General features: G+C 42.7%; 1 protein-coding gene across 2 annotated transcripts; it reads left to right on the top strand.

The window, feature by feature from the left end:
• vgll2b (vestigial-like family member 2b) lies at positions 1-8,043 on the top strand. Of its 2 annotated transcripts, XM_020112248.2 has the most exons (5): positions 1-3,009; positions 3,482-3,824; positions 5,641-5,700; positions 5,839-6,297; positions 6,870-8,043. In XM_020112248.2, the coding sequence occupies exons 1-5, from the start codon at positions 2,923-2,925 to the stop codon at positions 6,911-6,913; spliced, it is 993 nt and encodes a 330-aa protein (XP_019967807.2). In that variant the 5' UTR covers positions 1-2,922; the 3' UTR covers positions 6,914-8,043. The 2 variants fall into 2 exon arrangements, with proteins under 2 accessions (XP_019967807.2, XP_019967808.2); XM_020112249.2 differs by lacking the exon at positions 5,641-5,700.
• The last annotated feature ends 5,182 nt before the right edge of the window (positions 8,044-13,225 follow it).

Here is a 13,225-nt window from a genome sequence, read left to right as displayed (position 1 = left end):
GCCAGACCTGTCCATATGTGGCCCTTTGTGTGTGTGTGTGTGATTCCAATGACACTTTAGTGATGATTCTGAACAGCTGAGATGAGTTTGTGTGGAAGTGGAAAATGGGGCAGCTGTACATCTCTCTCTTGGACACATGGACACATGGACACATGCACGCACTCACGCACGCACCCACACACACACACACGCACACACACACAGAGGCACATAAACAACAGTGGAATCCTGAGGTCCGACCCCCTTGGGACCAAGCCAGACTAAGACCTTAATAAAGGCCTTGTTGTTTCAGGAGGTGGCTTGTATGGTTTCGTGTTCATATTTCAACAAGCCCCACACACTTAACACACCACCACCATAAGCTCAGTGATCACATTGTCTTGATTCGTCATTACATATTAAATTTGTCTGCTTCTGACATTATGTCCATTTACTTTAATGATCAACTATAGTGTGGGGATTAAAGTATGGGCCTGAGGTTACTTCTTTAATGTACGTGGGTATTTCTAGCATGGAGTATAAACTATTAATGGTGGTGTTGCAATGTGAATAGTGGTCTAAATAAAACCAGGTTGCCATTACTACCTCGACTGGCCCTGCAACATCTCAGCCAATGAGAGACGTTGTTTGGTCAGACCTCTTTTAAGAGGGGCGGGACCTAGATGTGCTGCAGGGTCACAAGGAGTGATGTAACCTGTGTTTATTTTCAGCATATACACGTAAATGTAGACACACACACACATGCAGACACACACACACAGCAGCAGTAGACTCTTGCACATACTGTTCTTTAAATGCAAAAAAATGAATGCGCACAGTTTGGTATCTCTGAAAAATTACATCCCGACTGACTTGGTTGTTGACTCTTGGATCACTGACATGTTTCTACACGCTGGTTGTCTCACTTGCTGTGTTCCTAGTTTGGTCACTGGATGACAAGTTTTGCAGTGCACACACACACACACACACACACACACACACACACACACACACACAGTGATGGGGTGATTATATTGAGAAAGGTGTGTGTATCACTGAGGAAGACAAGTGAGACTAAGAGACAGGGAAATTTAGCCATGGCCATTAATACTAATAGCTGCCTCTCTCTCTTTCCTTCCGTCAGCTGCAGCTGTTGATCACGCTCTTGTAACACTGAGCCCTCTAGCATTGCATCACTCTCTTTCTCCCTCACTAATGCTGTCCTGCAGTACCCTGCATGCACATGGACCTAGTGGCACATATTGCACATCATGCAGCTGCAGCAGTGGACTGAAGAATGACTACTGCCCCAGTAACGTTAAAACTGATTTGTGTGAAAAGTGGAAATATCATTTTGAATCTGTTTATTAATTTGTTTTTCAAACTGAGCGTTGATGTTCCCCAGAGGTTGTACAATATTTACAGTCTTATGTTGCCCTGCAATGATATAAAGTCAGCTCATCAAAACTGTGATGCAAGACTAGTGAGACAAGGAAGAACTAACAGAAATGAGCAGAACAAGCAGAAGTGAGAACCAACATGTTGCATGTCAGGCATATCCACAGCTATTTAAGAGCATGTTTGGTTCATTAGTACGCCAATAACCTGCCACTAGTTATTCATACTATGTGTGATGTATGCATAGTGAGATGTCGGCCAGTCATGTTCTCCATTTAGAGAACGCAGTGCAGGGGACGATGTAACTTCCCCAGGAGCTCGTCCACTAGCATACATCAGAGACATTCCACCTCATCTGACACTCGTCCACGGAATTCTGCAAATTTTCCACACTATTCTTCCAGGCCTTCTGAAGTGCCTGTCAAAAAGACTGGCATGCCCAAACACCATGCACGCACCTGTAAATCCTTAAAGAGGGGGGAAATTATAACCACACTTTGAGGAGAATGTATCTAACCTGTTGTTTTTTTAGGTTTAATGCTTTCTGGGATGGTTTTTTTAAAGTCTTTTTGTACACGGATGCACAAAGAACTCTGTGCTGCTGTGGTGTTTGTTGTTGTCATCGGGTGTGTTTGTGTGTGTGTGTGTGTGAAAATATCTCGTTGTTTGCACTGCTCATAGGTGATAATTTGTCATAGATTTGTGCAGAGTCCCCTTTTCCTCCATGTTGGTATGACCAGTGTATGCAACCTACAGTTGACACCTACGTGTCATTATGGGAACACACACTAAATACTTCAGATGACTCGGAGGTTTACTTGGCAACCGACGGCTGTTTTAAGACGGTGGATACACTTTCAGCTTGGACAAGGCGCAAAAGTTTTCAAGCGTCCACAGGACATGGAAAGAAATAAAAAAGTCACTGAATCACATGCATCATGTGGTCATTGTGTGTGGTTGGTTTTGAAGCTGAATGACTTCATCCAAATCTATTTTTGTAACTGGATGACATTCTGTTTAACCTTTGTTTTACACTAGGATTAAGATTTTATGGTTGTGCCAAATTTCCAAGAGGACACTTTTGTTTGAATTACATTTGAATACAAATTTTAATTCTTTTCACAGCCACACACTTTCAATTTGAATAGAAAACTCAGCCAATTGATTTTTAAATATCAAAGTTAATGAATCAGTGATGATTTTGGATGATAGATGTGATTAGTGTGGGCCTGGTGTTGGTATAGTGGGAGTGTTGGTGGTGATGTATATGTGTGGGGGGGTGGAGGTCTGGTAAAGGTGGGAGGGGTTGACACAGAGATGTACAGGACAGGACACCCCTCATGCTTGCTCCATAAACCTCACCACATTTTGCTGCCGCAGCTGCTGTGGCGAGTCTGGCAAGGACTTCCACACTTATCAACGCGCACTGAAGCCGTTTCGCTTGACAAATAAAGGAAAAGAAAAATAAGAAACAACGGAATGTTCCCGCTTTCTCTCTCGGCAAGGTCGGTTTCCACAGGCGAGTGAAGTCACCGCTCATTTACCATGAGCTGTTTGGATGTTATGTACCCAGCCTATGGACATTACGCACCGTACGCATCGACTGCTCCTGCTTTTTTCAACAGCTTTCAGGTAGGAAGTGAGCAAGTGTTACCGGGATGTTTCCTCTGATGTTCAGTGTCTGTGGGAAATGTGTGTCGATAAAGTGCAGGAATAACGATTGCGCCACTTTACGCATCATGTGCGTAAAAGCCAAAAAAACGCATGGATAATTCGTTATGCGTTTTATACATTTGTAATGTAAATAATCAATTGAATCATTAGGAAGACGTGCATTTGCAATGATGCTGTTTGTGTGTGCCAATCAAAGAAGTCTCTGTGTCTTGACGCACACGCAAGCGCGCGCGCGAGCCGGTGATGCCACACACAGAGAAAAACATTATGTCAAAGTGTCTGAGAAAGTCAGCTCCAGAGCAGTGTCCTCTTCAACACCTGTCTTAACCCGGTCCCTGCTCCCCCCCTCTCCCCCCCCCCCCACACACACACACACTGACACACACACACACACACACACACACACACACACACACACACACACTGACAGGCTCCCACAGGTCTGAACAGCACTCCTTCTCACTGCCGGGACTTTATGGACACTCCCAGGGGTCCCGAGGGGATGTCTGGGGGCCCAGGCAATGGAGGATCAGCTTCCTCCTCATCTTCGTCCAGCTCTGCTTCATCCTACACGCCTGCGGCTTCAAGGCCAGAGGAGGGGAGCAAGGAGAAGCAGGAGGGCTCCGAGGCAGAGTACCTGACTTCCCGCTGCGTCCTCTTCACCTATTACCAGGGGGACATCAGCACCGTGGTGGACGAACACTTCTCCAGGGCCCTGAGCTCCTACATGGATGGCGAGGGCAAGCGGAGGGTGCCAGACCAACAGGGCACAGGTACGCCTCATCACCTGCATGAGTAGAGACTGACATATGGGTGCACACTCTAGCATTCACAGACATCGAAAGAACTTCTCATGTTCAAAATTACAACAAGATGGCGTAGAGGGCTGGCTACATGCCATTAAGGCATGTAATGACCCAAATTTGAGCACATCCTTTTACCAATAAAGAAATAAACAAATTTATTGGCCTTAACAATCTGTACAAGGTGCGACATCCTCTGTCCTCAACCCGCTACCTTTATGTTAGGAAACACGAACATAAAAACCCATTTCAAGGTAAAAATCGCAGAAACCTCAGGGAAAGTCACAAGTGAGGGGGCAATAGACTAAGACCTTCATTATTATTCAATATATTCATTAGCTTTCCCATCTGAATGTCATTTCACCAGTTAAGCTGATGTTATTACCATGTTTACCACAAATTTATGTCACAAACACTCATGCAAGCCTGATATAAGTAGCCTTTCTCCTACATCCCAGCAGTTTCATAATGTGATTTATGGGAGGGGGCTGCTGTTCTCTCTGTGGCGTCTTGTGCTTGCTTTTGAGGCCACACTGGGTGAGCTGATAGTTCTGCAGAGCACAGCAGTGTCGGACAGGTGATGTGATCAGGTGACAGCACAGAAGGGGCTGCTTGTTGGAGCTGTTGTCCCTGGAGAGGTCAGGGCACAGGGGTCACAGAAGTCAGGAGCTGCAGGCAATCAAAGGAACTTAAAAAAGGGCTAAAGATTCAAAGGATAGTGAGGGAGAGCATGTTGTGAGAACAGTTTTGTGCGGTTATGTTGTCTCGGTCTTGGAGTTTAGGCATCACTGCTGTGATTCATCCATCACCTATTGTGATTTTGTAAAATTTCTTAGTTGCAAAAACCACGATCCCATTCCACAATTCTCTGAAAAGCTTCAATTAACACTTAGAATTAACAACATTTATAGTTTTTTCTTTTGTTTTAACTTTCAGTTTGATTGCATAAAAAAAAAAAATGCAAGTATAAGCAAATAAGTAAAGTCGAATACTCTAATGGGACACTGCAGATGTCCCCTGGATATCCATGTAGGGCCTACTCCCTCTCTCCGCTGTCGCTGTTAGTCTCTTTCCTAGTTCAGTCGGACGTCTTCATTCCGGCACCAACACACACCTTCTGCCTCACAACAGATGCTATGTTTATACACGGCCGTAAGCGCACAGCCTCGCCGGCGTATCCCCTTCAAACATCTCTGCGGCTGCCATTCTGACTCTCCCTCCAGCTCTTGCCCCACAATGGCCAGCTCAGTCACTCCCGCCTGCCTGCTGGACATATATGCTGCGGTCTGTGTGACGGCGACAGAGGGAAACACTAGCTCCCAGTGTGCCGCGTGGTGTCCCTTTTCAGAGGAATACCTAAATATAAAAGTGTACCTCTGAAAACATATAATGGCTCCCTGACATTCTGTCAAGGGCGAGGGGAGTGGGGGCAGGGGGGGCAGAGAAAACAACAGGTGGGGGTGCAGGAGACAGAGGAGAGGGGTGGCGGGTGGTAGCGCAGGGGCCGGAGTTGCATGTCTCAGTACGTGTGTGTGTGCATGAGTATGTTGTGAGACTTTCAGAAGCACTGGGCTGACATGAGAGTGAGAGATGTCACCACAGCAAGTGATTTAAGGCTCGGGGAGCTTTGGTCTGACTCCAGGTCCCAGCCTCTGCCTTATATAGAATAGTCGGATATAGGGACGCCTCTCTTTCTACCTTTCTCTCTCTCTCTCTCCCTCTCTCTCTCTCCCTCTCAGTCTGCTAGAACGTTGTTGTGTTTATTTCTGTGTCTTGTTGGGGCTAGGGCTGTGTGACAGTATGATCCAATGGGGAAGATATCTGGGCCAGAGGGTGTTGCAGTCATGTGAGTGACATCTACGCTTTAGCACGGGTTCCTTGTCGTCTCGCATAGCTTCAGCAGCCTTTAATTTTTTCCATATAAATCAAGTGATTTACTGCGCACAGTTTGTGACCCCTTTCTGCTTCTCCTTCTCCCCGTTAGATACCCCTTCACCCAGCAGCCGACGAAGCTTCCCCCCATCCTTCTGGGACAGTAACTACTCATCGCCACAGAGCCGCTCCCACTGTGAGACGGGAGTGCCCTCCTATTCCATGGACCCATATGCATCAGGGCTCCACCCGGGCCTGCCTCATCCGCACGCTCATCCTCACCCGCACGCTCACCCTCACCCTCACCCTCACTCCCATCCTCACCCTCCAGAGAGCTGGGGATACCCCCAAGCGCAGGCCTACGGGCCACCAAGGCCTCTCCACGAACTTTATGCACCTGCGGCTTTGGAGCCTCACTACGGGCCCCTACTGATGCCCACCGTGAGGCCACCTCACCTCCCGGCCTTGCCGAGCCACTATGAAGTGAGCAAGCTGGAACCCGCCGCCTCCTGGCCAAGCCTGCTTCCCCCGGGAGACGTCAGCCAGACGCTGGCACTCAACATGGACGCAGGTACCCACTCAACCCTGTTGAGCTTTTGCAAACAGTGTCACAGTATATGAGCAGTCTGTCATCAGAGCAGATATAAAAATCATAAAACGCAAAGACAGACCCTCAGACTCGGTGTTGACAAATACAAATCAGATTATTTATGGCCACAACAATATGAGGAACACATGTACTGTATGTGTGTATTGTGTAATGTGTGTAATGTGTGGGATATAATGAGAACATTCAGCAGCTTTTTTCCACTTTTAATTGCTCTAGCACTTTACCCCAGATATAAAAGAAAACACATGTAGCATCCATTCACTCAAAACACACACACACACACACACACATCTGCACATATCTGCATTAACTTTCAACCCTTGAAACTTGTGCATACAATTGTGTTGAATAGGCCCTGACACTCCCACACGTGTGCAGACACACGTTCACAGACACATACAATACATCATAATCACCACACAAGCTTCCCCCCCGTCCTCTTAAACAGGATGTTTGGCAAAAGTAGACTCCATGACAACCTGTGTTCTGTTGTACACCGCAGTCCTCATTGTTTCATTGTCCTTTTTTCTCAGGCCTCCAGCAGCACAAGAAAGGCAAGGAGCTGTACTGGTTCTAACGAGCCCTTCAGTCACATTGACCAGCCATTACCAGATCCAATTAGTCCCTGGACCTGCTCCGCTATTGAAGCAGCGTGTCCCTTTATCCCCACCGAACACACACACACACACACACACACACACACACACACACACTGCTTCCCCGTCCATCCACCCCCTTCTCTCTGCTCCTGGCCTCCCCTGCCAGTACACAGCCTTGCTCCAGGTTGACGTGTGTGCACCATGGAGATAAAGCAGAGAGAGAGAGAGAGAGAGAGAGAGAGAGAGAGAGAGAGGGAGAGTGTCACCATCCACAATCTGTCCCGTTGCTTCCTCTTGATCGTCTCTCTACAGCTTCGCTCTCTCCTGCCGCTGCCGGTGTGGCACAGACCTTGGCGAGGTGCGATCCACGGTGACCTGTTTGGACTGAGAAAGACAGGATCACAACAGACTTTTAACAGAGGACAGAGAGAAATGGGGATGAATGAAGGGACTAGGGGATAAATAGCAGGGAGCAGGGATTCCCTCCAACGTCCCTGGTTATCTCTGCCTCATGCTCTTTTGTTGGTACAGTGGTCGTCATCATCCACTTATCTGCATTTGACAAATGCAACATGCAGTGATAAACAGGGGAGGCAATTATGGCGGTTTGCGCTTTGTGACTGTCATCATAATGCCTATTTTTGGGGGGGTTGTTATTATATATTTTTGCTGTCTGAAATAAAGTGTTTCTATTTATTGGTGTTTATGTGCATTTCTAAAATGTTTGTTTCGGCCAGTGTTCTGAAATGATTGTGGTTCAGTTTATTATGTTTTCTAAAGACAGAGGTGAGGAGCATCCTGTGTCGTCGATGGAGTTTCTCATTTATCTATGAAGGAATCTTTATTGTAAAATAAAGATTTCTTTAATTCTCAAAAACATATCAGAAATTTGGTTCAGTTAAACGAGGAGTTGTTTGCACTGGACACCTCACAGATTGTGCTCTTTCAATTTGATGATGTTGTTCCATTTTAGTTCTTGATCTCTCTGTCATTCTTAGATGTTTTGAATGTGGAATATTGAAACATTTCTGGGATGTTTTTTTTGTGTGTCATTTCTCATTTTTTTGTGTCAAAGAGAATTGTGATGTCAATAAATATTTTTATGGTATACATTGTTGAATCTCCTCACTTTTTCCTGCACGATATTATGAGTAGTATCAGAGCTGGTGCTAATTTAAAGAGCACTGTACTATGTTACGTAGAATGTACAGATATTTTAGCCGCTGTGTGAATCCTCAAAGCAGCCAGATGTGATCAAGGATACGCTGAGCGACTGCTCTCATTTAAAAGGCCTTCCATTTGAATTCCTGCTTGCATTCACACTTTGTCACCTATAAAGTGGGAACGAGTGGTGAATGCCAGCAATGTGCAACCAGAGAAGAAGCCAGCCATCCCAGCTATGCACCAAATGTTGCTGTGTTATTGATCTGATAATAAGATTATGCACTGAGGTATGCTGGCCTGAGCCACTGTCACAATTTAGTGGCTGTTATGTGTGACCCCCGCTAGAGAGCAGCCAACTATGCGATTGGCTCTAAGCTGAGGAAACATGAAGAGTAATGAAATTAGAAGAGTTTACCGGGGATAGCGTTCCTCTCAGTTTCCCATGCCAAGCATCTTAGTGCCTTTTCACACTGGCATTGTCACTGGGCCTGAGGGTTTCCTTTTCACACTGGATCCTTCAGGATCGACTCCATAGTTAGGATGCACCCGCAGCTATTGTCAGATTATGTTACTTAGCTGTCAATGGATCCGATGTAGCAATTACTGCATTAACCAGAATACAGTGACAGTTTGTGTTGAGGAAATAACAGAGATACTAGATATTACAGAGATATGAGCGGAAGGATTATGTTTGTTAAATCACTTAGCGGATGAAATTCTGGAGATTTATTTTGTCACTGACACACATTTAAATAAATGAGACCTGAGTTGACCATTGAACGGAAATACTGCATAAGCAGGAAAATGCTGTCCTCTCCTGGTGTGTTTGTAACACTGCAAAAAATGAAAAAAAGTTACTTCATGGTGAGGGGGTGACAAGATCAACTGTCACTGACACAAATAGTTAAAAATAAATTAACACGTTGCATTTTTTGGGGAGAAAATATATTATTAACTTATTAAGAGTTTGATGTGTGTGGAATACACACCATTTGTGATACTATAACTTTCTTTTTTTTTTAAATTTATTGCAGGTATTGACTTACAAGTATTCAGACCTAAAGTGTCAATTGTATCATTTAGCTTTAAGTATTTGTATGTTCCAAATTGAAAACAGACGTGGTTGTATATACTGTCATCCTGCTACTCTCCTGTTATTTCGTCCATCATTTTCCTATTCCACTTCACCAATTTAAAAGTGATTCTTTCCATTTCTTTAATCTCTTCAACTGTTTCCATTTCCAATACTTAATAGATGTTGATTTGATATCCATCCAATTCCATGACGTTTGTTTTAATGCAGCTATACCTAGAATGTTGTATAGGTATTTATCACCTTCCTTCTCAAGGAATGTCACAACTACTGTGTGTCAAAATATTCTGTATAATTACAACAATACAAATTAAAATGAAATAAATAAAAATGCACATTGGATTCTGTAACACAATACTGCTGTATAATTGGCACTGTTACATGTGCAGGTGAATGCCTGGTAACTGGGGACTTCACAAATTAAAAAAGAAAGTACAGTGCACAGACAGTACATTGTGCTTTACTTTGGTAAACCCTCCCTGAGTTCCTCATTCTTGGACAGATGTCAGTGCAGGGAAGTGAATGTTATTAATACAATATATTTACTGGCAACTCCCTGATAACCACTTATTCCGGCAAACATCAGGTTGACGACCCACATTCAACCTCAAGAACAGCAGGTCAGGTGACTGGTCATTGTTCCAAGGTCATGTGATTCATGCTGCCGATTCAGATTCAGAGACATTTGTCTGATGACAATGATGAGTCAAACTGTTTTAGGAATATTAACATCATATTTTCTGAAATGAATGTGACCCAGTTGATCATATGACACGATAAGTGTTGAAATCATAACCTGTTTATATTTACTGGCTAGTTTTACTCGCCTTCATTTCAGATGCATTGCCTCACTGTTGTGCTGGATTTCAGATTGCTAACTGTGAAGTGAAAGATGAAAAAGATGAATAGTAGAAAACAGTAAATATGTATATAAGTATATATGTTTTTGGGTCCTCTACTCACTTTTAAAATATCTATGGTTGATCTGGTGACCCTTTGGAGCAACTTGACCACTAGGTTGGGAACCACTGATATATAAATGAAATATTATATAAAGTAAAAGAACAAGCTCCACACTGACCAACAGTAATTCAATAGGTAATATATTAATATCTAATATGTAATAAAAGTGGCAATTTTGACACTTAAACTTTATTGATGACATTACAATAATTTTACTTTAGTAGGATTTAGAATATTTGGACTTTTACTTGTAATATGCATGTGTTTTTTCTTATGTATTTTGTGTTATTGGTTCTTCAACTAATTCAACCTTTGTTGAACTGCTTGAGTCTTTTGCTTTTTATTTGCAAATTTGAAAGTTATACAGAATTAAAATAATTACAGACATATGTGATACATCAATTTGTTTTGTGTCTGTTGCTTTCAAATGCAGCCAAAAATATGTGTACTTTTCAAATAGGGCAGAACCAGAGTCTGTGTACACACAGACTTGAGAGTGTACACTGAACTCTTTATCTGCAGGATATTAACAAACAGGCAAGTGCATGAGATGAGTGGTAAATTAGTTAAATGACATCTTTAAACTTGTGTCTTTGAGTCTTTATGGTCGGCGGTCACGTCGAGAGCCTTGTGATAGATTTTCCCAAATAAAACAATCTAAAAAATCTTTAAAACCAAATTGAAACTAAAATAAATCCCTCACATCCTGGGGAATATTTCTCAGTTCTTTGTTTTATTTGCTCAATCTTCTTTTAGTCTGGTGGGTAACATTTGCAGAACATATAAACTCTTTACCGGCAAAGTTTAAACAGGAAGTGTGTAAACTGTGCAAACACATGCATGAAATTAAATTAAATGTAGGGAATCAGAAATGTGAATGCAGTTGTGTGTACATTATATGTATAGGGGTATTACTGGTTGGCAGACTGACAGTGCAAACTCGTGATTTTAGTCAACTGTCTTGTCTGGATTTAATTTTTTAATTTTTTTGGGGAAAGGTGGGTGGCACAACTTCAAATAACACTTTGATCCATCTGTATCATTCCAGTAAATCTCTTAAACAAACTCTCGGGTGAGTGAGTGTAATGTGTCACTGACATTTCCAATCATTTGAAACACTCACTTGCAGCACTGGACTGGTAACTTTTCCTGTGAGCCTACGTAACTTTTGGGCTGATGCAGTTTGCTTTTTTTTGTCGTAGTGGTTCATAAAACATGTAAATCAGCATTATTCGTTTAATTGGCACTGGGTTGGTCCAATCACATCTTTAAACCCCTCCCCCCTGCCAATAGATTATTTTCACCTAAATCTTACACAATGCACATTTGACTAATAACAGAGGATGTGTCAGACACGTTGCTTTAATTCTATCGCTCAGCAGAAAATAACATATTTACATTTAACCAGACTGCATCTTGGCCACCTTGGCACATGCCAGGCTGGAGGTGTACCCACAATTAAAATGCTCATAGCTCAGTGAACACATGATCCCTCATTCCTTATTTCAATGATTGAATGATTGAAGCTGCTGACAGGTTCACTTTTTCTCCCTCTGACTTTATGAGCTGCTAAAAACCACCTGACTGGATACACTGAAAGTTGTAACCATACACCGCTATACAGGGCCTAGCACAAAATTCTGGGCCCTATACACAAGCACTCGCTGGGCCCCCTTCCTCTCTCCATACATGATGTGCCTCACACATACTTAATTCTATTATTATTATTTTGTTTTACAAATGATAGAGCCAACTGTACAAATCTGGAGTGTTTTTTAGGATAGTCACAAATGAACTGTACATACCAAATATAGTATAAGTAATAATTATGCACAATTTGAAATCTCACCGCGTTTCAGTCCTCCTTTCTCAGACCTTTCCCTACAGTCACTATAGTTAAACGAGGTCTGCATTCACATGGTAACCCAGCCTAGACAGCTGTGGTTTTGCCTCAGAGTGGCTGTGGCATGACTTACTTTTCACATCTGTTCCCATGTGAAAAGCTGTGGCTGTGGTTCAGCCACGAAAGCCATCTCGTAGATTTTCTCCACGTACCCCACATGGTTCAAAGCAGAATACACAGTGAAAATGACCTTTCACCACAGTTTCTCTATCACCCTCCTGGAAATGTCACAAATAAAAGTAATAAAACACTTCCTGTATCCTTACTCCAGCGTTTCTGTCGACTGAATCCATTAATTTGTTTTTTAAATGTTTAAAAGCAGAAGATGCACGATTCATACGGGATAGTACTGGTATTTATTTGAGTACATAGGACTACTTTTACACTGGGAAATACAGTGATCACATCAGAAACCTCACAAAGGCTGTAATAATATTAAAAGTTAATGTAAAGAGCTCCCTCTCTCTTCACACTCTCTCCATGTCGCTCAATTCAATTCACTTCAATAAGCTTTATCGGCATGACAGTTACATTAAATAATAACGATAACAATAATAATAATAATAAATTCACAAAACATAGCAGTTTGATTCTGAAGAATGAATCATACAATATATCAATGTAAAAAAACACAACAACATGAGGAGCAGAGAAAACAAAAAGAAATAAACACACATGAAGTGAATGTTGTGGTGGAATGTGAGGAGACTATAACCACAGCTGTCAGGTCTGGTTATGTTTTCTTGTCTCATAGGTTGTTACATGCACCAACATATTAGCAGATGTTGCACTTTGGACTGGTCAGGCAGTCAAACTAAATCTGGGACTTTGTCTTTCATTTCTGTGAAGGACTTTGTTCTGATTTCCTCATATGTGAGAGCAAAGCTTTGTAATGGTCGGAGCTGGGGTCAATTATTTTCAGATTTTGAATCAGTTTTGAATTGTAATTAAAAGAGGAAATAACCGAGTTCAGCTCTGCATTAAGTGCAAGTAATTGTTCCTGTAGACTCTGAGAATGCTTCTGTAGATCTCATTGTACAAGTTTTCTCTTTCTCTCTCTCTCTCTCTCTCACACACACACACGTTTAATGTCATTTTCAAGACAAATCCAATGTAAAAACATTGCACTGGAAGTAGCAGAACCTCGGTGGGACCACAGTCAGTGTG

This window comes from Paralichthys olivaceus, chromosome 12 (genome assembly GCF_024713975.1).
Source record: "Paralichthys olivaceus isolate ysfri-2021 chromosome 12, ASM2471397v2, whole genome shotgun sequence".
NCBI classification, from domain to species: domain Eukaryota; kingdom Metazoa; phylum Chordata; class Actinopteri; order Pleuronectiformes; family Paralichthyidae; genus Paralichthys; species Paralichthys olivaceus.
The sequence above is the reverse complement of the archived record's forward strand: the minus strand, read 5'-3'. Positions and strand labels throughout refer to the sequence as shown.

Coding starts and splice junctions, on each gene's coding strand:
- vgll2b (XM_020112248.2), top strand. CDS start 2,923: ATGAGCTGTTTGGATGTTATGTACCCAGCCTATGGACATTACGCACCG. Junction 3,825..5,640: donor GCCAGACCAACAGGGCACAG/GTACGCCTCATC, acceptor TGTTGGGGCTAG/GGCTGTGTGACAGTATGATC. Junction 6,298..6,869: donor GGCACTCAACATGGACGCAG/GTACCCACTCAA, acceptor CTTTTTTCTCAG/GCCTCCAGCAGCACAAGAAA.